Source organism: Somniosus microcephalus, chromosome 26, assembly GCF_052327205.1.
Source record: "Somniosus microcephalus isolate GS21.2 chromosome 26, FLI_Smic_1.0, whole genome shotgun sequence".
Classification (NCBI taxonomy): Eukaryota; Metazoa; Chordata; class Chondrichthyes; order Squaliformes; family Somniosidae; genus Somniosus; species Somniosus microcephalus.
Window position 1 is genome coordinate 20,443,445 of NC_141012.1, and position 27,492 is coordinate 20,470,936.

General features: G+C 42.0%; 1 protein-coding gene across 2 annotated transcripts in view; it reads left to right on the plus strand.

Moving 5' to 3' along the window:
* Nucleotides 1-27,492, plus strand: part of snx19b (sorting nexin 19b) — a 223,150-nt gene that overhangs the window by 126,023 nt on the left and 69,635 nt on the right. The window contains exon 9 of one of the 2 annotated variants that reach the window (XM_085967946.1): nucleotides 18,546-19,388. The exons of the other annotated variant lie outside the window; for it this stretch is intronic. Coding sequence (XP_085824072.1) covers nucleotides 18,546-18,549 — 4 coding nt within the window. The 3' untranslated portion in view covers nucleotides 18,550-19,388. Of the gene's footprint in view, nucleotides 1-18,545; nucleotides 19,389-27,492 lie in introns of those variants that run through there. 2 annotated transcript variants of the gene reach the window in all.

Here is a 27,492-nt window from a genome sequence, read left to right on the forward strand (position 1 = left end):
CCTTGCTGAGGAGTCAGAAACCTGCTCACCTGGGGTCCAGCGAAGTAAGAGAGAGCTAGCTTCTCAGGAGTTATCTGTTATATCCTGCCAACTCCTGCTGTTTGGAGTTGAAAAAGTCTGTGTGCAAAATTCGCGCCCAAAAGTCCGAATACACAAGAGAAAGGCTGTGATTGGCTGATTCAAAGTGGTTGGAGTGGTTTGGATGTGTCTACCTTCTGGGGCCGAAGTGTACCCGCCCATATCCGAAGTTCACCTGGGCTAAAACAAAAGGGAATCCAACTGCCCTATTGTTCAATTAATGGGTGATTCAAAACCTCATTCATTCCTTAACTGTTCCATATCAAAAGTCCTTTCCATGGTTTCGGTGTATCCATTGTGTGTATAAGAGGTTTGAATGGGGCTGGATTTCTGTGTAAACAGAAGCCGATTGTTCTGCGGTTTCTGTTCAAGTGGGTTAACCCCTTAAGTCAATAAACAAACATCGATTGCTTCTGAGAAGGGAAACTCCCTTTGATAGGCAGGTCTGACTGCCACTGCTTGATCCTCCCACTTACACAGACATCCACGAGCTGCTTTTGTCTTTTGGCCATGCTTTCTGACGGCCATTTTTAAAACCCCTTTTACAATTACCAAACTCCAGGGAACAATTTTATTTAAAAAATGTACTGTCTTAAAGTGTGTGAATTTTTGCACGAAGTTTCTCGATTCCGGTGTTGTCCACGTGCTGCAACGCAGCCCTTTGCGGTTCTGGGCACGTTTTAAAACACTGTCCAACCCAGAGGCAATTCAAATCACGTAATTCTTCGTCCACGATGTGGACCAATATTCTCCGATCTTCAGGGATTTAGGGGATTTTGCGAACCCCTACAACATTGAAATAATGTTACCTCTTTGTGTTAATGATGCACATGCAACAGATTGCATGCAGACCAGCCACATTTCAAAACAGCTAGTTGTAGCCATATTAATTCTTCAGATGTGCAAGTGTAATCATGAGTTGGTAAACTATTGGTTTACTATTACACATACGGAACGTGCTTGCTTTTGTCCGTTAGTAATTTACAGATTTTTTCTAAAAAAAATAAGATCCTTTGTTATACCTTTGACTTGTAACTCCTTTAAGGCTGTTCAAGCACAGGTTTCCATAATACTGGATCCCTATTTGTATTAATTGATAATATTGCTATTAAAAAGTATTTAAACATTTCTTTCAAAAAAACAACACTGTTTCATAAAAAGGCTTGCTTATTAAATTTGCATAACTACATATTAATTGATTACGTGCTGCAAAGCCCTGCTGCTCGAGTAGTGAGAGCCATTGGTACCATTGTGCCCTAGCGATAGCATGACATACAGTGCTGTAAGAGAGCACCTCTGAGTATTAAAAGTTGTGACAAGGAGTTGGAGTATGGTGGAATGTGGTTCAACAGTAGTGCACAGGAGCCATAAATAAAGGGTCCCATTTATATTGGAAATAAGTAAGTTAAGATTTTAATGTGAATTGATCACTCATTATGAGATACCTCACAAGTTCTTTGGAAAATTTCTTTTAGAGCTTGTTATTTGGGGTAGAGGATTGTGGATTACTGGTTAAGTATTCAGTATGTAGGATAAGGACGATAATAGATGTAATAGATACCTGAAAGTAATCTCATAGTGGGGTTAACCTTACTTCAGTTATCTGTATACTGTTTATAATTGCAGTGTTTCAGCTTGCTTTGTGTATGCAGTGAGGAGTGGGGTTATTCTATATTGGCATGCTTTTGTTTACCGGCCTTGAATTGTTCTTGATCTGTGATCTTGATGTCCACATAAAAGGATTAATAATTGTATTAACTGCTCTGGTTTAATAAGACATATTCTGTAGTTGATTACTAGGAAATATTGTATATGTATACGAAGAGTTTATCTGATGTGAAAGTGGTCATTCAGTCTATCATTGTAAAGGTGGTAGAGGATACACTGATGTACAACATTTATACGATAGCAAAATACTGCAGATGCTGGAAATCTGAAATAACAACAGAAAATGCTGGAAAAACTCAGCAGGCCAGGCAACATCCGTGGAGAGAAAACAGTTTTGAAAAAGGGTTTCGACCCGAAACGTCAACTCTAATTTCTCTCCACGGATGTTGCCTGGCCTGCTGAGTTTTTCCAGCATTTTCTGTTGTACAACATTTATACTTCACTGACAAAGGTGGTCTTAACTCACAAATATTAATACCTTGAACAATGCAGTGGTTCATTCTACATGCTTTATGTCTCAAGTTTCGACTTTGATATATATTCCAATTTAAAAAACAATCTTTGTATTTAATAGTACTTCAGGAACTAGTACCATTGGAGGATGGAGAACTGTCTTGCTAACAGTGCAGCTGAGCCGGAAAGCTCCTATCTGTTGATTCTATCTAATCATTTCCCGTGCAACACAGCGGTTGTTAACACAGTCACTGCATTTCTTTCAACTGGATTTAATTTCTAATTGCAATATGGAATCAGACCGAGAAGAACAAACAGACGTAGAGTGTTTGATGTGTTGGTCTTGAAGGTATGATCTGCTTTGCTACTAAGATGCCACTTGTGGTGAGATATAGGGTTTCTCACTTCCCTGTTTCTCGGTCTTAATATACTTAGTTGAGTAATGAGTCTCAAACAAATTCAACTGTTCTCACACCCCTCTTTACTTTTTAGTTTAAGTCATACAATTCTTAATACAATTGTCAGCGTAATATTACAAAACAGTTCCCCCAAATTTAACAGATTAGATACATACAACCTTTGAATGGGCTGCACTGCATGCGGAACAAGGAGATGATCAGTTATGCACACACATATGCCAATGTATACTCATTGTACAGGAAACTTTTTTTAAATCCGGCACCGACGGGACCGACGTGGTGCCGGTTCATCAAAAATTCCAGATAACCGAAAGCTATAGTAAAAGATACGGAGAGCTGAGAGCTCCGTATAAAGCAACAAACGGTTCAGAACAATGGCCAAAAGTTCCAAGCGTCTCTGTAGCTTAGCAACAGCTGCAGCCACACCCTTGCACAGCAACAGATTGAGGAAGGCAAGTAATAAAACTTACCTGAACCTACTCCTGAATTTTGCCGGTTAACCGAGATTTCCGGTTATTTAGGTGCTGGTAAATCGAAAGTTTCCTGTGTGTAGACTGCTACTTTGTTAGACTTGAAATTTTCTCAGTATAGAAGTAGCTGCATATGTTAAACAATACGATACATCTGAGCTCCTTTTGTTGGCAGTAATAGTTTGGTTGAGGTGCTCAAGTTATTTCTTATTGTCTGCCAGTGAAAATATTTGGAGGTGCTTTATTGGCATTGTTTAAACACTCTACATTGTAATAGCATTCTTCCACTTGGATTAGATTTCTTAAGTATTCCAGCAGTATCTCTGTGTTATGTCAAGAAACCTGGGATGCCTAGCATTTTCAGTGGAGGATGATTTAGTAATTGGCCTCAAAGGACTAGTGAGAAGTCAGTGTTGGACGACTGAGTTTTATTTTTGTTTTATTCCCCCTCCCCCAAGAAAAATCTTAAGGAAAACCACAATTTTCACTGGATCCTTGTCAGTTTTTTCAGATGATCCTTGAACATTTAAGGTCTCTTCAAGCCAATATCTTTTATTTAGAGAGATACTTAATTTATTGTGCTCTTCTGACTTCAGATTTTTTTTTCCTGCAAGGGTTTCAGATTGCTGCAGTTTACCACGAACTGAAGCCATGTTTTCACAGACAGGAACGATTTATCTCTTTCACTTATGTTTTCCCTTCTGGAATTCTGGCAGTAACACCGTGAAAAATAACACAGTTACTGCCAGTTGTTACTACTGTTGCTATGTTATTATTCAAGGCTGTCAACAATGGTCCCGTAAGCAAGTGTTGCATTTTAAAATGTGACAGTGTTCCTAGTGGAACTGAAGAGGGTGAACCATTACTGTTGAAGCCAGTTGCATTTGCAATTTTGACACTTCCCAAAAACAATGCCGGTCTTTTACTACAGTTGTAATAGAAGAATTGACTCTGTCCTGGATACAGTGGGGGGGTTTCAGGTCACGATCAATATGTGCATGCTGCTACTATATGTCAGTGTCAGCCATGGCTCAGTTGGTAGCACTCTCGCCTCAGAAGGTTTTGGGTTCAAGCCCCACTCCAGAGTCTTGAGCACAAAAATCCAGTGCAGTGCTGAGGGAGCGCCGCACTGTCAGAGGTGTCGTCTTTCAGATGAGACGTTAAACCGAGGCCCTGTCTGCTCTCTCAGGTGGACGCAAAAGATCCCATGGCACCATTTCGAAGAAAAGCAGTGTCCTGGCTAATATTTAACCCTCAATCAACATTACTAAAGCAGATTATCTGGCCAGTATCACATTGCTGTTTGTGTGAGATTGCTATGTGCAAATTGGCTGCTACGTTTCCTACATTACAACAGTGACTGTGCGTCAAAAAGTACTTCATTGGCTGTAACATGCTTTGGGATGTCCTGAGATTGTGAAAGGCGCTATATAAATGCAAGTCTTTCTTTTCTTTCTATCTTCTGTGTTATGTTTCACTTCTGCCCTAATGAGTTTACTTTCTCATTACACTATTCACTTCATTTCAGATTCACTGGTCGTGTTTTTCCTCTAATTAAGGCCATTGATCTTGATGCATTAAGTTGCAGATGGAGGGTAGGTGGATGGATGAGTGTGTCGTGTACTTCTCTATGTCTGCTATTAGTAATGTTTCTTCAAAGTTGAGAGCAGACCTACTTACTTGAGCGTGGCACACAGAACGCAAGTCCTTTCCTTTATCACTGATGAACACTTCAGTGCTCGAGCTATGGACATTGGGGTTTCGTTAACAAACAGTGAACTCCAATATACAGTACTTAACTTGGCTTGAGCGGCACTGTTGCCAGTAAAACCTGTAGCCATATAGGAGCATAAAGTAAGCATACAAACGGCCGTGGACTACTGGTGCTCAAACTGTAACTATAGGAGTGAGAGGTAAGCATTCAAGCTGTTACACTGTATACTCCTTCTGCATGTTCTAGTGAAATGTTTCCAATTTGAGTTTCATCTCTCAAGCTGGCTCCTGCGTAAAAGTGGTGGCAACCAAAGTGAACGTAAGTACACATGCAATTGACCTCAGTTGAATTCCATTCTCTCGGTTAATTGGGGCTAACTGCAGTAGCTGTGTTCTGGCACAGTGAAACCATTGTTAAACAAGCATGGTGTAGAATGACCAAAACTGGTTGTGGGAGATAGGAGGCTCTTTAATCCAGGTTAATAATTACTCATTTTTGTAATCTGATAACCACAGCTGGATGCAGTCCTTTTAATAGCCAATGTATTTGTACTAGTACAGTGTTTTCAAAGAATTTCTCACTCCCCAGTTTCTGTTGCGTCTAGTGATTTCAATGGGTTACATACTTCCCAGTTCCTGTTGTTATGTGCAGGACAGATTTGTATTTTCTGTGGCTTCTTGTTTTATTTTTAACTGTTTTCATTTATATAGTTATATTTTGGCAAGCAAAATAATTGCTTCTAATCAGTAGAAGCTTTGATCCCTTTGACCCATGTTGTACAAAGATTAACTGAGGTACTTTTCCTAATAAGTTTGTAAAGTCAAAAACTCCAACTGCCGAAAAGAACATTAGCAAGGTGGTAACAATTAGCAAAAAAAATGATAGTTCTTCATACTTGCCAAGGTAATGCACTTATGACAGATAAACACATGGTTGAGTAGAATCTTGAGCAAGCCTTCTACATCACAGACCTTGGGGTCAATAACAATACAATTTATAGCAGGACAATTCTTGTTCAACCAGCTCCTCTATTGGCCTTGGAGGGGATACAGCACATTCACCAGAATAATACCAGGGATTAAAGGGTTAAATTATGAGGACAGGCTGCATAAACTTGTATTCCGTTGAGTTTAGAAGGATGAGTGGTGAACTACTTGAGCTGTTTAAAATGATAAAGGGATCCAATAGAGTGGATACAGAGAAACAATTTACTCTGCTGTGGGAATCCAGAACAAGAGGGCATAATCTTAAAATTAGAGCTAGATCAGTTGGGAGTGAAATCAAAAAGCACTTTTTAACACAAAGGGTTGTGGAAATCTAGAAATCTCTCCACCACAAGGCTATGCATGCTGGATCCACTAAGCTTTGCAAGACTGAGGTCGATAGATTTTTGTTGGGTAAGAGTATCAAGGGATATGGAGCAAAGGTGGGTAAATGGAGTTGAGGTACAGATCAGCCATGATCTAACTGAATAGCTCAAGGGGCTGAATGGCCTACTCATGAACATAGCAATTTAGCTGATTTACTATAGCCTTCCAGCCTTGTTTTGTTAACACATGGCCATTTGAGAGTGTGTTTTGTATATTTGGTAGCTGAAGAATATACTGTGGGATAAATTATTAAATGAAGGTAGTAAGGAAATGGAGGTGGGGAGAAGGTAGAAGACAGCAACACTAATGGAACCTTTGCTTTGTGGCATGGCAGCCTCAATTTTACTGCAGGTATTAAATCCACAAATAAGTTCCACTGCTGCAAATAGGTTTCTAAATTGACCTAAGGGTATATCTTTGGGCAGCACTGTGCCATGAAGAAATCCTGTGTGCCGTTATTCTATTTCTGCTTTGTTTAGACAGCGCTGATAGTCACTGTATGTTTGATCCCAATTCCTTCAAAAAGGCTGTAAGGAATGATGCAGAAGATTTCAATCACTGGAGGCTGCATGTTTTGCAGTAGAATCTGCTGGATCACTCTTGTAGGCACTCATCCTTGCATGAAACACACCTTTAAAATTTAGAAAAGGCTCTAAAATTATAATCTGCCTTAATCCTTTCCCACTAGCTAATCATAAAACATTTTAGGATTATTTTGCCTACTAATAAAAAAACACAACTTTCTCCATTGCTAGCCGAGTCCATTAAAGTTACTGTTTGGATACTGAAGGCAAGTCTTGGATGCAGAGAGTTGAAGTCTTTTGTGGCAAAATAGTAACTTGGTGTACCTAAATATTTGAAACAAGCTTGGAATCGCTGATCCATGTGCTATTCTTTATCTTCCTCTATAGTGCTTTATTTATAGCAGGAGGCTGTAGTATAAAAGGCAGCATTTTAGAACCTGAATAGGTCTGCAGTGGATCTCAACAATACTTCATTTCACCCTGTTCCCAGCAAGAAGCAAATCATTTTGTGGCTCATTCCCTGCAGAGGTTAAGTAAATGTTGACAATAGATCCCTGGACACCTGACGAGCATTAAATTGTTAAACTGGTGCAAGGCCATTCTTCACTTGTTTTCCGATATTAATTTTTGCCTGGACTTACAGTGCTTTTGATTATGACCTGCCAGGAACTAACCGTGTTAAAGCTGAGAAGGCAGGGAAAATAGATTGCAGAATGTGAAACAACAGTTTAATCTTTTCACACAGCTCCATAAAGAGTGAAAGGCCATCACCTGCAGTTCTCTTCAATTCTGGCTTAAAGCAAGATTGTCTGCTAAATATTTGTTGCGCAACACTCACTTATTATTAAATCTAAGTAACAGCTTCTGACGTTACAAATCCACTGTTCTTTTATTATGCGTAAAAAAACAATTTGCAGGCACCCAGATCATCTTTACCTCAGTAGGGAAAAAATTTCCAGCAGGAAAATAAGTGCATATGAACAGATTTATCTAAAATAAGATCCTGTGGTTAGTATTTCTGTTTATTTGGACTATTTCAGCTGTCAGTATTTCCAGTCAGTCCTTCCATATTACAGAAAGATTAATTATCTAAATTCCTGGCCACAGGGAGCTTTAATTAAATATTTTATGGTTTTTCCTTATTAAATGCATGACTTAAAAAATAAGTAATGAACTATATGCTTTCACGATTTGGTTTAATAAATTCTTCAGTATGAATTACATTTCCAGTTGTCACATGAATGTGAAAGTATGATGGATCCAAGGCCCTAATATTAATGGGGAAGTGCGGAGGGTGCGGGGGAGGGTGGTAGCATGTGGAAAGCCCTGGCAAGGCTGGGGATGTGGCTCATCTTATCCGCACTTACGCTTTGGAGGGAGTCACAGCACACAGGGAGGTCCTCTTCCCTTCCCATGGGCGGAAGACACCTCCCCAGGACACCGACGCAGCCTGGTTGCACATTGCACAGGAGGACACAAGCAGGGATGTGTGTGTCTGGCTGCAGTGGTGCAAACCTTTCAATGATCACAGTAGATCACGAAACGTTACTGCAAAGCTACACTCAACCTCATCCTCCTGTGCCACTCATCACATCCCCATCACTCTGCCTTCCCTACCCTATTCCTGCACATCCTTACTCACACCAACTTACCTTGCACCTCCACCCATCCCTCTCTATCTATATTTTCACTCCCCTTCTCATTAGCCACCCCATTTCTTCTTACCCTCTTCTTAACACTCACCCTCATCCTACTGCAAGCATACCAACTAACAACACACAAGAATGTGTTACTTGGGTGTTTTAGCCAATGTTCATGTAAACTTTCTGTTAATGTGCTGTCAAACATTGAAATCCTTATTTTCACCACTTTGCCTTCTTGGACAGATTTGTGTGCACCTTTGAAAGTGTCTTAGTGAGTTCCAGTGAATGGTGAGACATAACGTTGACCCCCCCCCCCTGCAATGGTGATGAGTGTGAAAGGAATGGCTTGGACATTGTAGGGATGCTTTATGGTGCTGGTGCGGGGTGGTGCCAACCTGGTGCATCATGTGGCAGCCAGGGTGTACAGTGTTAAGTGAAGCAAATCTGGACATGGTGAGGCCATCGCTGACATCCCGGGCAGCAATGTGGTCGGGTGCTGATGCCCTGTGTCCAGTGCAGCATCAGTTGATCGTGGAGAAGGTTGGTGTTGTTGTTGGTGTGCCTGGTGATGCTGGTGTTGGGGCTGATCGTGTTGGGATTCTGAGGACCAAGGTGAGATTTTTTCATGCTGATGGAATAGATAGCAGGTGAAGTTGGGATGACAGAAGTGATCTGTCAATGGTGAGAGAGGTTGTTCCAATGAGGTGACACTGGATAGAGAGTTTGCTCTAAACACTTGCTTGCTGCATAATAGTCAATCTGTCTTCTAAATGCAGTAAGCAACAGCTTCTAATGTTGGAAAGTGAAGACCTATGAAATGGGAGCTTTCATAGACCATTTGCAACTGTCAGGTTAGTAAGTCATTCCATGCTGACACAGCACCCGACCTACTTACCTGACGTGATCCCTGCGCTCCGGGAAACTCACGGAAAAGCTGGTAAAATGGTAAGTACATGGTAAAATGGTCTGTGTGGAGTTTGCACATTCTCCCCGTGTTTGCGTGGGTTCCCGCTGGGTGCTCCGGTTTCCTCCCACAGTCCAAAGATGTGCGGGTTAGGTTGATTGGCCATGATAAAAAATTGGCCCTTAGTGTTGGGGGGGATTAAATACGTGGGGTTACGGGGTGACGGGGATAGGGCTTGGGTGGGATGGCTGTCGGTGTAGGGACCGGGTGCTAGGGTTTGGATGATCAGCCATGATCTCGTTGAATGGCGGAGCAGGCTCGAAGGGCCGAATGGCCTACTCTATGTGCTTAACTACCTTTTAACAAGCGTTTAAATATCTAAATTGGCTGGCCCGCCGCTTGGTGTCGGGTCTGTTCAGGGATGACCGACCTGACACTTGGGAAACTGACGAGGAGGCAGGTTTATAGCGGGATACCGACCCGCTGTCAATCTTTTTGATTTTGACAGTGGACCCGCCTCCAAACCTGCACTCTGAGCGCCGGCAAAATTCCAGCCTAAATGTGTGTTTATGCATAGTAATTTGTTGTGCTAGCATTTATGGGTTTTTCCCCACACTTCCAAAATTCTGTGGACTGCACTACATCAATACAAATACTCAATATTAATGATTTTTTGGCTTGTTAAATACCAGTTAACGGTGAATGTGCAGATATAATAACGCTTGCCTTTGAACCTACTTCATGTTGAAAAGCATTTTCTATAAAAATGTTATGAAGGCATTGGTGAAAATCGGTTGAAATCCTGTCTGCAGCATCGGAGAAGACATTGGAAACTGTTTCAGTCCACACAGCAGCATGGATACAGCACCTTGTGAGACATATTGGAAGAAGATGATGAAAAGGAAGGGGAGCAGTTGAAGAGGGCCAGGAAAGTCCAAGGCCAATGGAGGAGGTCCACTAAAATCCACTACTACCTCAGGCAAGAGAGCTACTGCAACCTCACCAAGGAAGCTATAGATGAATTGTCCCCAGGAACCAGACCTACATGTAAGGAACTACATTGGCACTGTGCCTCCAGTAGCAGAAAAAAGAGATGATTACACTCTTTTTAACAGTCTCCTTCCAGGCAGGAGATTTAGAAAGGATCAGTCAGTTTGTAGTTTACACCCATGTCCCTCAAGTGATAGATGCCTTGTTTCTGGGAACTAGAGAAGTTCTTGTCAACAAATGGGATTCATGGTTATTAGAAATGCACCAAGGGAATACTGTGGAAACATGGGCTAGATGGACTCTCCTGCCTGAAACTGTTACTAGGCCTCAATTTTGATAGGGGGGAGCAGGAAGGATGCACGGGAGCCCGGAAGCGGGCAACGAACCCAGCAAGGTCGGGGACATGGAGGCCCTGCCGATCTTACCAGCAGGGCCTCATTTGAATAAATATTTGCAGAGTCCCGTCCAAAAACCGGCCAGATTGTCTACATGGCCAGCGGGCGGGAGTGAGAATCTGGTGGCAGGAGGCCACAGCCGGGGGGGGGGGACCTGTGGGAGTCTGCCTGCTTAGGTGAAAGTAAAAGATACTGTGTCGCAGAACAGTCACCTCTTGCTTCACCGCAATGAAAAATTGGTCAGTAGTGTAGGGCACCCAGTTTTCAGCATGATCTGTAAGGAAGCACATGATAGGTGCACTTGTTCGTGCTCATAAAATATCCTGCATTTTACAGCTGACCACGGTGCTGCAGAATACTTGAGCTTTAGGGGGAGAAATTCGGTATCGCCCCGTTTGAGGCGCAATTATCGGCTGGGCGCAAACTTTTGCACCTGCCGCTAATTATCGCCTTGGACTGCAAACTTGGCTTCTATCGCCCCTGGAGGTGATTGGAGCGCTAACTCAGGCGCTACACACCTCTCTTAAGGCACTAGCACCGAGGAGCGAGGCGCTACCTCAGAGCGCTGACGAAGCTCATGTGATGTCAGTTAGCAATGGAACACAGACACACTGGCGCTGGCCAGTTCTTAAAGGGGAGGGTCGATCTTGCTCTCCAGCAACACCCTGCTCATTGCAGCCTTGAATCTTGGCCTGGAGAGACCTGTACATCAGTTCTGCTGGAAAGAGCTCAGAGTGCAACCCTCATAGTCTCTTCTAAATCGATGCAAGGAAGGTCAAATCAAAATGAACCTGCAAAGTGCTGCTCAGTACCCAAAACTCCTTCACACAGCGTTGAATCTCTCCAGAAGTCTCTCTCTCTCTCTCTCAGAATGCATGGTGCAAAATTTTGCCAACAAAAAAAGGCAGGAAGTGGCCGCCTTTAAATCGCGCTCCCCCAGTCCCTTCCTGACTGCAAAATGTTCCCCTCTACCTGTCATTGCTAGCGGCAGGCGGAAAGGCAGGGGGCGCCACTCAATATCCGGTCCGGGGGTGTTGCACGCTCGACTGACATCACGATCTGCGGGTGCAGGAGATCATGGTGGTAGTGTTTAGCGCCACCGCAAAATGTCTGGTCAATTTCGCGAGCGGCGCAAACATCGCAGCGCCCAGACGCTAGTTGCTTTGCGCCCCGTTAGCGCCCTAAGAGAGCGCTAACAGGAGGTGCTAATCAACTGAATTTTTCCCCCCTTACTCATTTGTGAATCAGATTTTCAATCTTGGTACTTTAATATATAGCTGCTGTATATTATTATTGCAAATATCCCATTAGCATTATGAAATTGTCTTGCATTACTTCCAAATCTCTACTGGGTTTCTCATTCTTTTCATATTAAAAGATGGAAATCATTCCATATAACATAGTCTTTGCAATAAATTGCTTTGTGATACTGCATGTTGCTCATCCTTTTGACATACTACATACAATCCAGACTAGACAGAAAACATCATTGTCATGCTTTTGTATTTTTTTGTGAGGAGATTGTCAAAACGTTCATTCTGGCCGCTTGCGCATCCCCGATTTTAATTGCTCCATCATTGATGACCATGCCTTCAGCTGCCAAGGCCCTAGCTCTGGGATTCCCTGCCTAAACCTCTCTGCCTCTCTACCTCTCTTTCCTCCTTTAAGACATTCCTTAAAACCTACCCCTTTGACCAAGCTTTTGGTTATCTGCCTTAACAGCTCCTTGTGTGACTCAGTGTCAAATTCTGTTTGATAACACTCCTGTGAAGTGCCTTGGGATGCTTTACTATGTTAAAGATGCTATATAAATGCAAGTTGTTCCAGTTCATTTTATTAATACAGACTTTTATTACAAGTTACTCTAGTAGATGGACCTTCGTAGAGGGGGTGAAAACAATGATTGCTGCCAAGATATATAGAAACAGATTTAAGGTCACTCTGCACAAGAACCCCAGCTGACTAACTGACTGTTGTATCCAAAAGCCCTCTTCATATTTTTCAGTCACTGTCCTTTAACATTTCAACTTGTTATTGAGCTTCAAAAACCTGTACTACACATGAAAACCTGCTAGGTTCTGCACTAAAACAGCTGCGCGTTGCTATACCAATGGAACTTTTGGGTATTGGATTGTAGTAATTAAAGGATATAGGCACGCTGCAGCAATACACCATTGAGCACTGTTAGCTTGAACTTTCTTGGCAAAGAAGGTAATTGGTTAGAAAGGACTTTATTGGTTCTGTGATGTCCTAGTAATTAAATGCACTGCATGGTGTGATGCCCATATAGATTTGAAAGGTCACTGGTTTGATCCCTGGACTGTGCTGAGTTTGCCGATCTCCACTGAGATGGCAGTGGGGACACTACAATCAGCCTCGGCATCTTTGGCCAAGGAAGGAAAAATCAACCAGGCTTCTCGCACTTGATGCTGTTCAATGACTTTGCGAACAGTAACCTCTGTGTGATCACTGGATAAGGATAATACCAAACTTAGTTGTGATTACCCCATAATTGATTAGCCTATCTTGGTTTATAGTTGACGAAAGCCTGCTTAGATGGTGTACTGGAAGCATGTACTGCCTGTGGCATGCATCCCATCATGAGTTGGAACCTTCAAGAGAGAAAGGATAAGGGGAAGAAAAAGGGGGTTTAACCACTTGAACACTGTTTGAAATGTTGCCATGAATGTAAATATTGCACAGTAGACTAAATTTTCCAGAGAGAAACTTCAGTTTTTAGAGTTACTTCTGTAAACAATATTATTAATTTAATGTTAAATGAAGAGCTTCTGAACAACTAAAATTGATTACAGAAAAATGTGATGGACTGAAAATGGAGACATAGAGGGCTAGATTTTGTGAATGGAGGCGAATTGGAGGCGGGACTGCTGCTTGTCGGGTCTACGTCCCGCCTCCATCATCTTCTGGCCAACCAGCGGGATTTTCCCCTGATTGACCTTGTTAAGCCCGCCCTGCGGGCTCAGCAGGTCAATTAGGGGGAAGTCACTGACCGAATACGTCAACGTCTGACGTGCCATTTGTCAAGACTTCTTGAAAGAAGAAATGTCAGCATTTGACAGCTCTGTGAAGCTGTCAAACACTGACATTCTGTGTAGTTTGATGAGCCCTTGTGTTCAGGACTCATCAAACCTTTCAACTTTGTAGATTTCAGATGACTGTTGGTTCGGAGGATCCAACAGGCAGTCTGTGAAATCTACAAGGAAGATGTCGGGTCTCCTGATCCAGAGCGGATGAAGACTGAAGGCAGAAACCAAGGTAAGTGAACATTTTTTAACACTTAACACTCACCTTACATACTTGCCACTCCACACTTGCACCCATCACTCACCTCTACATCTTACTTTCAGGCCCTTCCGACCCCCGCAGACCTCCTACTCGACGACTCCAACCCGGTGGAGTTCTCCGAGGTCGGGAAGCCTTCACTTGAAAAGGTAAAATGGGACTAATCCTTTTTTCTGCCTGTTAACTACCTGTTAACAAGCAGTTAAAAGGATTTAATCCCTTTCCCGCCTCCAGGAGATGGGACCCGAAGCAGCACAACTTCCCGTCTCCTGGCAAAAGGGCATGGAGGTGGGTTTGCCATTCGCCCCCACTTTCTGCAACTTTACCGGCAGTCCCGCCTCCATGCCCGTCTCCTCGGGGCTGAGAAAATCCAGCCCTAAGAAACACAAAATGTATCTTCCATCTAAATAACTTACTTTTTCAGTTCAGTGTATTGGAAAGTTATACATGTTCTGGAAAATGTTTAACTTTTTCTGTGGACAAAAGGAAAAATAAGCCTCGTCTCACATAAAGTAGCTCACATTTCTTAAATACTAAAATAACAATCAACAACTGCTAACCTTCCTGTACTTGTTTATGATGTGTAACTGTTATTGTAGAGACATAAGAGGGTCAACTTAACTGTCAGGTATAAATAAGTGTATTTAGTGTCAGAGAACTTGGTAAAGAGTATTTGAAATAGATTTGTGATTCATGTAGAAATATATACTTTGTATTATTAACCTTTTTACTACAAAAACCTATTTATAAAGGTAAAATGATACAATATGTTCAGGGACAGCACAGTTAAAAGGATTGAAATATATCACGTCATTTTCATTAGCAAGTGGTCATTGACCAAAAGAGCCTTTTTTCTACCTTTTCTACTCACTGGAAAGGAAGATGAGAAACTCGAACTTAGTTTAATCTTGCATCCACTGACCAAAACAAAATCACTTCTGAGCAATATGTGGTAGAGATTAATAGTAAAGTGGGATTCGATTTACACATTAGTCTGGCAAAGAGTTATACTACTAGCTGTGAATGATTACCTCCCTCTCCACTGAGTGAAAGTTATTCTCCACAGTCTTAATCCTATTTCTCTTGAGAGACACTGCAAGTTTAGGGTTGATGTGTAATAGAAATACAGTCTATGTTGGAGCTAAAAATGACAAATGTCTAATTATATAATTAAGGCATTTTTCTTGCACCTTACTAAATTTGTGCATAATATAACAGAGCGACAGTATGTGAACCATAGGCTTTTGAGAGCTCTGTATCTGCTATAGGGGTACAGCTTTAAGACATTGCATAAAATGTCAATGACCAAGACAAGGCCGGATAGCCTTAAGAAATCTTTAAAGGCAATTAGGGTCAATCAGGAACGACTCCCGCTGGTAGGATAAGAGGCAGGGCAATAGTTCAGTTGGGGGAGGTTGGAGTGGAGGGAGCCAAGATTGAGAATGTGTATGCTGGAACGTAGTCCCTGTTTTGTTCTTCTTTCCACTTAAAGACACAACTTGTGGGTAAATAAACCTCACTTGTTTTGATCATTAAGCTCCAGTCTAATTGACCACTGGGTTCTAGGCCTGCTTCAGCTTGCTATAATAAGAATGGATCAAGAAAGAGTTTTTGCTATGGTCATCAGTTGAATTAAAACATAAACGTATCACAGCAATTGACAAGATACTACTACCTTACCCTAAAAACACTTGTGGTTTGTTGGTTGTTGCAGACTATTTTGGGCAAGTATACCAAATTCTCAGCATCTTCCAAGAAAGTATAATTTGCTGCCTACCGATCCAGCAATTGATTTTCTTTAAATGCAGTTTACTTTTTCTTCGCTTCCATCCTTATTGGTCTTCATAATTAAGATGTTCGACTGATAATCTTCACCCAGGTCCATGCCGCTCTTAAGGTGGTGTAGGAGAGCAGCCTCTAACCAAGTTCCCCTCATGCATTTCTTTCCCTTTCTATGGAGGAGTGACTCAACAATAGCACTGTTGAAAGCAGTATGGAACTGCAACCTTAGCTGTGCAATCTACCAAAATGGCAGGATCTAAATTTATCTATAGTCTCTGTCATTGTCCTAATCTCAAATGTAAATTTGGTTCAGTTCTGCCTCTGGAGCAGAAGGTTGTGGGTTCAAACCCCACACCGGGACTTGAGCACGTAATCTAGGCTGACACTCCAGTGCTGGACTGATTTAATGTTGCATTTCTGGAGGTGTTATCCTTTCAATCGGATGCTAAACTGAGGCCCTCTTCAGGTGAGCTTTAAAAAGCTGTAGGGTTGGTATCCTAAAAGGATGAGACCTAATGGACTAAAGGGTCTTCTTTATCCAAATCTATAAATTCTCCAGAATGTTTCAACATTTTGTCAAGCAAGACTGAATCTGTCAATTCTAACTTTCCCTCTGCTGAAATCACCATTCTTGGCAACTCCTGTCTTCAGTAGCTCTGTTTCACCTCTTCTGAGGCATTATTGCTGAGTCCTTTGACCTTCTCTCGGTGAATATGCTGGTACTTATTATAGATGTGTTCCCACCTCCCTAATCTTCAAACTTAGGCATGCAGATCAGTGGAATCACTTTGATTCATTATTATTACTGATACCTTTTGCTGATTTGCATGTCTGGAGGGGAAAGAAACTAAAGTTGAGGAGCTTTCAGTATGGTTCTCACTGCCCTTGTGAAAGCCTCTGTATGCACTGTTTCCACATGAGGAAGGAGTCAGAAGGCATCCACAATCCAAATGAGCCAGGAGCAGAAATTTGTTTTCTTAAGATAGCTGAGGCTGCAATAAGTCAAGTGGCGCTGATGTTCACGTGTATTAAAGCCAAAAATTGGGATTTTATTTTGAGTAGCTTGCCTGTTACGTAACATATCAGTTTTTTTTTCTTTGTTCTTAGTTCAAATTAAAACCATGTGGGTGTTTGATGTAATTTATAGGTAACATGTGCTCCTCAGTGTGTTGTATCTTCCATGGCTCTATCTCTCTAAATATCTAGAGCCTGATCTTCTTTCCCCCTTTCCACCGGAATGCAAGTCGGGCGGAGCATCCCCAAAGGGACCAGAATCTTCCCGTATTTGTGGATTCAGCTCATTAACATGGCCCCGCTATTCTCCTGACACAGAAGTGCTTGTTGGAAGGGAATTGCACCAAAAGTGAGGGAGTAAAGTGCTTCATTGTTGCAAGCCTGAGAGGCCGGCAGCAGCCGTAATGGTTGTGGGGCCTTTTGACTGTTGTCCAGAAACAGCAGCCATCAAGCCTCAAGTGCCATTGATCTTCCTTGCTGAATCTAAGAAAAAGAATTGTCCTGTCGTTCTTTCTCGAAGCCCCTTCTCAAATTCTCCAATCTGAGGGGGCTGGGCACCTGGAAGGCCTACTTGCAATGGGTGCTGTTGCATTTGGCTTCTGCTAGGCAGATACTTGGAAAGATGAGGCGGGGGATGTTTTGATGACATCCCCATATAATTAGCATTCCATTTAAATGCTTTCACCTGTTCCAGGTAGAAACATGCCACAACCCCTTGTGAATATGCCTGGAAGTACGGCTGAAGCACAAAGAGTGCAGGGACTCTGTATAACTGGTCTCAAACTCTTTTTCCTCTGCTTTGTGCCTGGGAAATTGGTATTCCTGGGCTGCAAAGCAGAGAAAAGTCAGTGCCTTAGTGTCTGTAATGTGATTTGTAATAGTGCGGTGAGCCTCTAATGTTGCAGATTGGACCAAGATCACCACATGGTACCACCAATCAATCAGATCCCAACAATATCCTGCAAACCATGTGACATTACAAATCAATCACATTTTTGGAATGGAAATTTCAACACATTTTTGGTTGTCATGTTGCAGCCCCATTGCTTTCCCATTGAGGCATCAGTGTCCTCTTGACTTAGGCCCACACTGGTTGTGTCTCCGTTGCCTTTCCATTCAGTTGTGTGCCCTCTCGGCTCCAGCCTAAGGCCCCGCTATTTTCTTAGCTTCAGAAGAGTGTTTTGTAAATGTATTCTGATCATTGTATGTGGCGAAACACTCTTTGAATGCATTAATGGTATCGCTACACAAACTGACCAGAACAATCCTTCCCCCTCCCCTCATCTCTTAACTCAAGAGTACTTATTAGATGGCCACATGCTAACTCTGCACTTGATGGGCCTGTGCTGCGACCTTGGGATTGGTTGTAATTCAGTCCCATGGTTCTTGGTCCACTAATGCTTAAAATGGTGGGAGATAATGCTTGGGGTGTTTTATCTGTAAGGCCAGATCTAGTTAAATGTAATTAAAATGGGGACTCAGAGAGGCTGCAGTGTAGTGGTCATTAAAGTGGCACTCTGATCTCTAAATTATCTGAATCCCCATTGTGAATCAGCAGTCCCACAAACTCTATCGCATTTGGTAGAAGCTTCATGAAGGAGAAATTAGTCTCCTAACTTTGGCCTGAGGAGAAGAATCTGCAGCGCTGTACTGATAAAACTAAAAAGCAAAATACTGCCAATGCAGGAAATCTGAAACAATAACGGAAAATGCTGGAAACACACAGCAGGTCAGCCAGCAGCCGATTTGAGAACAGAAATGTTTACAGTTCAGATGCTGACTCTTCTTCAGAAATCCAGTTCTTTTTCTTTCATCCAGATAGAGACAGCAAAATAACTCGGTGACATGGGCGCCAACTCCATCAGGCAGATTGGGCTCTGAAAACAGAGATTGAAAAAAACCCCCAGAAAATGCAAAGAAACAGACAATAAAGAGAGAAAAGGCACATAGAGAGATGAATAAAGACAGGAAGAAAGAACAATCAGAAAAAAGAATAAGGAGCGAGAAATGACTAAAAAAGAACAAGGACAGAACAAAAAAGAGTAAAAAGATAAGAACAAGACAAAGAAAAAAGGGAGCGAGAAGAGGAGAAAAGGGAATAGATGAGACATATGCTGTGTGCTAATGTCAACTTTATGCTGCACTGAAGTATTGGCTCTGTTTCACTGGAGTGTAAGTGCAAGCCACGTTTTCAATGCTTGCTCTCACTGTTGTGAGTTTGGGAAAGGCAGGGTTCAATGCACACACTACTGACCGCTCATTACAAGTGTAACATTTAGTTAGCAAAAATAGCTGACAAAATAGTCAGTCCTTTTCAAATATTAAAATTTGAATGGTGGTACAGCAGGCTATCGGAGTACGTTTTAATGGTTTTAAAATCAGAGTGACTGCTGCCAACGAACCGGAAGCTGCTGCCAATGAACGGAAGCTGCGCAGAAGCGTTCGGCGCAAAAATCTGTGATGGTTTAAGTATGAATGCATATACAGGTACACTATCCCTTATCCGAAAGCCTTGGGACCAGCTGAGTTTCGGTTTTCGGAATTTTTCGGATTTCAGAAGGTATTATTATAAGACTGGGAAATTTGTATTTAATATAAATTTTAAAAGTTCAGGCTACCTCTTGCGACTGTTCCGTGTCTCATTCCCCTTCCTGCTTCTCTGGAAAGCCAGATATCGGCTGACTCCTACTAAGCTGGCCCGCAAATCAGGTCGGGGGTCGGGTGGGGGGGAGAAAAGAATATCGGACGGGCCGCGGTTCACGTCGGGGGGAGAAAAGAATATCGGACGGGCCGCGGTTCGGGTCGGGGGGCGGGTCGGGTCGGGTGCGGGGGGGAGAAAAGAATATCGGACGGGCTGCGGTTCGCGTCGGGGGTCGGGTGGGGCGGGGAGAAAAGAATATCGGACGGGCCGCTGCAGCTATCGGATGGGCCGCTGTATTGTTGGGTTCACTCTCCCGGTACCTCCTTCACACTGCCCGGCTTGGCCTGCAATCTCCTACCCACGAGGGAACTCTGTGACCCTCTGCCCTGCTCAGCGTAAGTCGTGCGCCACTCTGGTCATGTCGTGCGCACGACTTACGCTGAACGAAAAAACTTTCGGTTTTTAGAGGTTTTCGGTTTTCAGAAGTTCGGATAAAGGATAGTCTACCTGTAATAATAGTCATATCACATGCCTAAATCTATGGAATCTATGGAGCCATGGGTTGGTTTAATAATGTATAATAATAGCACGGTTGGTTTAAGTATTAATGTGTGATATTTTCGCGGGGGGAGGGTTGCGGAGATTTATTTGTATGGTGCGCAAGCGCCGTGTGAAGGGAAAGAAGAAAATGAATAAAAATAGACGTTTACTGTCTCCTGACGTGGCTCTGTTCGGCAGTAGCGATCTATTTTCACCACCCCCGCCCCTCTGGAAGTGTTTTCCTTGTAATGGTGACGATATTTTCTTTTCAGTTAGCGAACTACCGCAAAAAACACAGAAACTGCACACGCGCACCGACTTCAACTTCATTGGCAGCAGTCGCGTCCTTTTAAAATACCCTTACTGGCAGGGTTTTTGCTCCAGTTGCTTTTATAATGCAGCTTTTATCCATCATTCCTGGTGTTAGATCCCCTCTTCTATGTGATGCCTGCTCGATGATTAGCTGGGCGCACTCTTGTAATTATGAGGATACAGCGCCTGGTTGCTGTAATGCCAACTGAAGAACAACAGTGGCTTCGAACAGCTGCATCAGCAACAATAGAACTACAAACTAAACATACTGTCCCTGCTACCCATGTGATGATGCAGCTTTATAACTATGGTTATGTTATTACCCTTTCAGGTAAGTAGTTGATTCATGTCTGAAAATCCGAGGCCTAAAATGTGCTCCATATTGCCCACCCTATATTCAGCCTCTCTCAGTCCTTGATGTATTCAACTTCCCCAAAGATCTATAAGACCAGTGGGATTGTAGCCCTTAACCGTAAACTGGTGAATAATCCTGCAGTAACCACTGCTTATTAATGAGAAGAGGGTGAATAAGCCGAATATATAGGCAAGACTAATAAAATGCATCTGGTAGGTTACAGGGGAAGGAAGCTAATTTGCTAATCTTCCATTAATCCTCGAGCTGGAAGATTTTTGTCAAAACTAGTCTTGTTAAAAATGATAAATGTTTTATTTATAATGGCAGTTGGAAGGTTTTATTTGAATTTTGATACCATAGTATCTCAGCTCTTTTCTGTGTGAAAACATTCCTGAGTTGAGCTCTTGTGCAAGAGCCTGGAAATGGCTATCAAAGTAAAATGTAAGCACCTCTTACTGCCATTGTAAAGCGATATCAATTATAATTCAAGGAAAACAGAAGCAACATGCTGCGGATGCTGGAAATCTGAAATAAAAGCAGAAAATGCTGGAAACACTCAGCAGGTCAAGTAGCATCTGTGGAGTAAGAAACAGAGTTAACGTTTCAGGTCGATGACCTTTCATCACTGGAAGATGTTAGAGAGGAACAGCTTTTAAGCAAGTACAGAGCCAGCGAAAAGTGGGGCAGGGAAAGGTCTGTTATAGAATGGAGGGCAGGAGTGATTACAGGACAAATGGGACGATGCTGCAAGGCAAAAAGGAGGTGATAATGGCTCAAGTATAGAAACAAAAGATCGGTCCAGAGGGGGTGTAAATAGTTACAGCATAATAGCAATGGGGGACGGCAGCATGGAAAATCTGTCAAAGCGGAGAGAGTGGCCGTGGCCTAGGAATATGGCGGAAGAAAGACAGGTCGACCCCAGGGGTGTGGACCACCCTGCCGCTGTGTACCGATAGGGGATCCCCACCCCAAGCACCAGCCCACACCTCCTCCACGCCCTGTGGCTCTGGTGCAGCCGTCCTTCAATACCAGCATCTGCTGTTCAAGAGAAAATGGGAGCGGTGTTTAAGAACTAAAGTTGTTAAACTGAGTGCTAAGGCCGAAAGGCTGTAAAGTGCCTAGTAGAAAGATGAGGTACTGTTCCTCGAGAAAGCTGCAACACCTTTGAAATGTGTCATTTCTCTGAATTTTCTTTCGGTTTCCTCACCGTGAACCCGAAATACACAGAAAAACCAATTACAAAAAAAAAACTTAGTCATCTTTACGCCAGCTTTAAGGGATTGCATACAGTTTGACATTTATATCATTGTCAAATCCCCAATGAAGTGCCATAAAACCAGCATGTTTCAATTTGCAACATTGTTAAATACCTTCTATTAAATTAAACCTGCTGAAAATGAAATAGTGTTATATCCTTACAGGCTACAAGTAAAACTACAACAAACAGGATTAAAGAAAATGAAGCGCTCTAGTACAGTTGGTAGTAGTAAGTTGTGTGCCACAACTCAGTTTAAAGCCATTCTACTTGCCTTTCAGTATCTATTCAGGACACCTAGTGTGATTTTTCAAATGATTGTTTGTTGGACTTGCCAAGCTTATGTGGCAATAAACGGGTGTGCGTGCTCAATAAATGACTTGGTTGAAGACCGATTTGTTTCTATGCATGCAAACGACATTTGCGTCGAGTAAATTCAGTAGTTGAAACTATTAAACTACATTATTTTATTGGAGACATTTGGAACCTGGTTTTGAGACAATATTTGATGATTTCATTGTGGAGCTGCAGTATATCTGTGATCTTAATTAAGTTTATGTTTTACAGAGTATTCATTGGCTTAGACTTGGTTCTTGCAGTCCAATTTCTGTTTGTACCTCTAGCAGTTTAATAAGTAAATGCACTGGATGGTGTGGTACAGAACTGTGCAGAGCGGGAAACCCCCAGGCCTGTGCAGCGTTTGCTCATTCCAGTCAGAACAGCAATGAGAGTACGACAGTTAGATATGGGGTCTCTGCATGGAAAAGAAAATGAGGCAGGATTTCCAATTTTGATTGCTGCCCAGTTATTCCCTACTGGAAAATGCATGTGGTTGGAGGAATTATGGACAGTTTTGAGCTTGGCTGTGGTGCCTGAGATAGTTGAACAACTTACCAAACTGATTGTCGAGAATAAAATCATTAAAAATGACCATTTGGGAATGGTACCAGAGTGCCGTCAGTGCTCATGAAACTGTCTACCAGCAGAAATCACTGTCTACAGGAGAAGAGAAAATCAGGGGAATAATAATTATTCTAAAAAGGTCATGTTTGTTAGGCCAATAAAAAATTTCAGCGAATATTTTTTCTTTTGCTCTCGAGAAAGTTTGCAAAATATTAGATTTTTACCATTCCCGACACTACAGGTATGAAAAAGTTTGCTCTAGTGATCAAAATTTACATTTGCATTTGGAAACAATTCTTTCTCAGCAGTGTTCTTTGTCCAGTGTTTGCCAATCAAAGGGCTGAAGTGAAATAAATTTAGGGAGTTTGAAAACTGTCCTTCTGTTTGGCGGCTGACACTGAGCCCTGTCCATCAAGAGTATATAAACATAAATAGGGTGTGAAAACAAAGGAGCTCATATTTGGTAAATGAATGGCTCTGACTTCAGAAAACTGACTCAAATCAAATGCTTCATCTTTTTTGAGCCTGTACAGACACACAGGCAGTCTGTTTCTGAGTTGGTCTAAACCTGTGGTTGACACCAATGCCTAACTTTTAGAGCTGAAAATAGAAGTATGAGGAAAACAAAGTGATGGTGTGTGTACAGAATACTTAGCGAGTGCTTACTTCAGTGCAATGATGGGAATTTCACCTTAATGGGTCATGCTGGGAAAGTGGGCACACAAAACACACATGTCAAGAACATTATACAGTTTTCAGAATAACAAATAATAAAATCAAAGTTCAGAATGCCAAGAAACAAGAGTTTTAATATAGACTCAATGGGCTAATTAATTGGGTCATGCTTTTATCTTTTAGTGTTGCATTCACCATAACTCATCTCCTCAGTTAATCCTTTTGAGGTAAACTCTCTTTTTATGCTTTAAATGCTGGAAGACTAATGAGCAGTAAGCCCGAGAAATGACGTGGCCTCGCATCGGAAAAAAGGATAGTGTCCTGCTGGAATTTGACGTTTCTTAGAAAAAAAGTCCAATAAATGTTAATTACACAACTGTAACTGCTTTATTAGAGACTAATATACGCTCTGTTATTAGACCCATGTTGCATTAATTACAAAATACTGATGATGCTCATCAAATATCAAACGTTTTGTTTAATAGGCAGTGGCTATAAGGTTCACATTAAATGATCAGAAAATAAACCTTGGCACGCAATTGAGCCAAACCAAATAAAATTCTAGTTGTTTAGCACACCCTGTCATCATTTGTTTTCTTTTTTCTTTTGATAGTTATTTACTAATGAGATGCTATTTTTATTTAAAAATTTTGTACTCACCACATGTTCAGAATGAGGAGGCGGCGGTTTGAAATATCTGTTTATATAGTAGAGTGGAATTTTGAAAGACACCTTGGTGCCTGATGGGCTCTGATAATACTCCTGTGAGTAAAAAAAGCATAAAATAATCTGTAATTTGTATTATGAGGGAAATCTGCCTCTGAAGGTCAAAAGGGCAGTAAACATGCTTGCAGTGGAAAGGCAAATGATCCAAATGTCTTCTGAGCTAGTACATCCCGCGTTCACTCTTCTCCAGGCCCGGGCAGACAGCGTTGCATGTTTCTGAGATAAGAAATTTGACTGAATAATATGCTGGAATCTTAATGCTGAAACTGTTTTTATTTGTTCATGGGATGTGGTGTCGCTGGCAAGGCCAGCATTTATTGCCCATCCCGAATAATCTGAGAAAAGGTACATTGCAAAAACATATAAAAACTTTGATTTACTGACTGTCGTCTATCAATCACACGTGCTAGGGTTTGCCATGGTACAGTAATTTAATCAATAACTGATCACAGTGTGTAAATTGAACAGCTGGACTTTAGGACGTAGTTTTCACGTAGCTTGAATAATTGAAGAATTGAACAAATACCTACTTAGAATCCAAAATTCCCTGGATTCTGGAGAGGTCCCAGCCGACTGGAAAACCGCAAATGTAACGCCCCTATTTAAGAAAGGAGGGAGACAGAAAGCAAGCAACTATAGACCAGTTAGCCTAACATCTGTCATTGGAAAAATGCTGGAGTCCATCATTAAGGAAGTGGTAGCAGAACATTTAGAAAATCATAATATAGTCAAGCAGAGTCAGCATGGTTTTATGAAAGGGAAATCATGTTTGACAAATTTGCTGGAGTTCTTTGAGGATGTAACAAGCAGGGTGGATAAAAGGGAGCCAGTAGATGTTGTGTATTTGGATTTCCAGAAGGCATTCGATAAGATGCCACATAAAAGGTTACTGCACAAGATAAGAGCTCATGGGGTTGGGGGTAATATATTAGCATGGATAGAGGATTGGCTAACTAACAGAAAACAGAGAGTCGGGATAAATGGGTCATTTTCAGGTTGGCAAACTGTAACTAGTGTGGTGCCGCAGGGCTCAGTGCTGGGGCCTGAATTATTTACAATCTATATTAATGACTTGGAAGAAGAGACCGAGTGGAATGGAGCCACATTTGTTGATGCTACAAAGATAGGAGGGAAAGCAAATTGTGTGGAGGAAGCAAGGAATCTCCAAAGGGATATAGACAGGCTGAGTGAGTGGGCAAAAACCTGGCAGATGGAGTATAGTGTGGGAAAGTGCGAGGTTATCCACATTGGTAGGAAAAATAAAAAAGCAAATTATTATTCAAATGGAGAGAGATTACAAAATGCTACGGTACAGAGAGATCTGGATGTCCTTGTACACGAATCACAAATAGTTAGTATGCAGGTACAGCAAGTAATTAGGAAAGCAAATGGAATGTTGGCCTTTATTGCAAAGGGAATGGAGTATAAAAGTAGGGAAGTCCTGTTACAACTGTACAGAGCGTTGGTGAGACCACACCTGGAGTACTGTACAGTTTTAGTCTCCTTATTTAAGGAAGGATATACTTGCATTGAAGGCAGTTCAGAGTAGGTTCACGAGGTTGATTCTGGAGATGAAGGGGTTGTCTTATGAAGAAAGGTTGAGCAGGTTGGGCCTATACTCATTGGAGTTTAAAAGAATGAGAGGGGATCTTATTAAAACATATAAGATTCTGAAAGGGCTTGACAGGGTAGATGCAGAGAGGATGTTTCCCCTCGTGGGGGAATCTAGAACTAGGGGGCATAATTTCAGATTAAGGGGGCACCCATTTAAAACGGAAATGAGGAGGAATTTCTTCTCTCAGAGGATCGTAAATCTTTGGAATTCTCTTCCCCAGAGAGCTGTGGAGGCTGGGTCATTGAATATATTCAAGGTGGAGATAGACAGATTTTTGAATGGTAAGGGAGTCGAGGGTTATGGGGAGCGGGCAGGGAAGTGAAGTTGAGGCCAAGATCAGATCAGCCATGATCTTATTGAAAGACGGAGCAGGCTCGAGGGGCCAATTGGCCTACTCCTGCTCCTACGTCTTATGTTCTGATGTAATCCATGCTGTGTGTGTTACTGTCCAGCAATCTGTTGGAAATCAATACATAATATTACCTAGCACATGGTGCTGCTGCTGTTCTGCACTGTTGCATGCTCATAACCCGTGTCATTTAAATACTGCTTTTGTTTCCCTGGGACTGACTAAATAATAAAAATTGTAAATAGTAATATATATTTGTTGCACAGCTCTGTTTCCAACAATTTCCAAATCACAGTGACAAACGGCAAGCTACCTGAAGACTACGTATTGTATGTTGAACTCACTGAGAACTGCCAGACATAGCAGAGCAGTATCCGAAGATATTAACATAAATACAAAATAAAAAGAACACATCTATACAACAGAGTAAAATCTTTGACTTGATAATGCTGTAACGGTAACACCTGCAATTCATAGTTCCTCGAGAAGTGGTACTGCAACATCTTAAAAACATTAGGACAGGATTACCTGTAATTCTTACCAGTTCCTGAGGCGGCGGTGTAGCCTCTCTCCACCTGTTACGAAAAACATAATGAAAAGATATGCCATTTCCTCTGATTAACTATGAGCCAGGCCATGGGAGATTCTGTAATAATTTTAAAATAATAAAACTAGAACTAGGGGGCATAGTCTTAGAATAAGGGGCTGCTCTTTCAAAACTGAGATGAGGAGGAACTACTTCACTCAGAGGGTGGTAGGTCCATGGAATATGCTGCCCCAAAAAGCTGTAGAAGCTACATCATTACATAAATTTAAAACAGAAATAGACAGTTTCCTAGAAGTAAAGGGAATTAAGGGTTACGGGGAGCGGGCAGGAATTTGGACATGAGTCTAGGTTCGGATCGGTCATGGCCCTGTGGGTAGCGGAGCGGGCCCAGGGGGCCGTGTAGCCTGATCTTGCTCCTATTTCGTGTGTCTAATTCTGTTAGATTCAGGAGATGGTTCTGTGATAGTAGATTGGCGGTTAGGATCAGATCAGCCATGATCTTATTGAGTGGCGGAGCAGGCTCAAGGGGCTGATTGGCCTACTCCTGCTCCTATTTCTTATGTTCTTATGTTCTTAAAAGGCAGTAATTCAGTCTTGAGTTTCAAATGACATTCAGTTTGTTTCATAAACGAGTAAACTACCTTGTGACTCATTATTATCCTGTATTTTCTGGTAGTTTACAAATCTACATTTTTAATTAAAATGTTGTGTCAAGTGTGGGGATTCGAGGTGCAAGCAGCACTTCTTGTAGCTCCTTGGGATAGGATTCAGCTTTTGGATAAAAGTTAAATGGATTTATTCTTCATCAGTTACGGAACTTCGAGCTTGGCCATAAGAGTGACACATA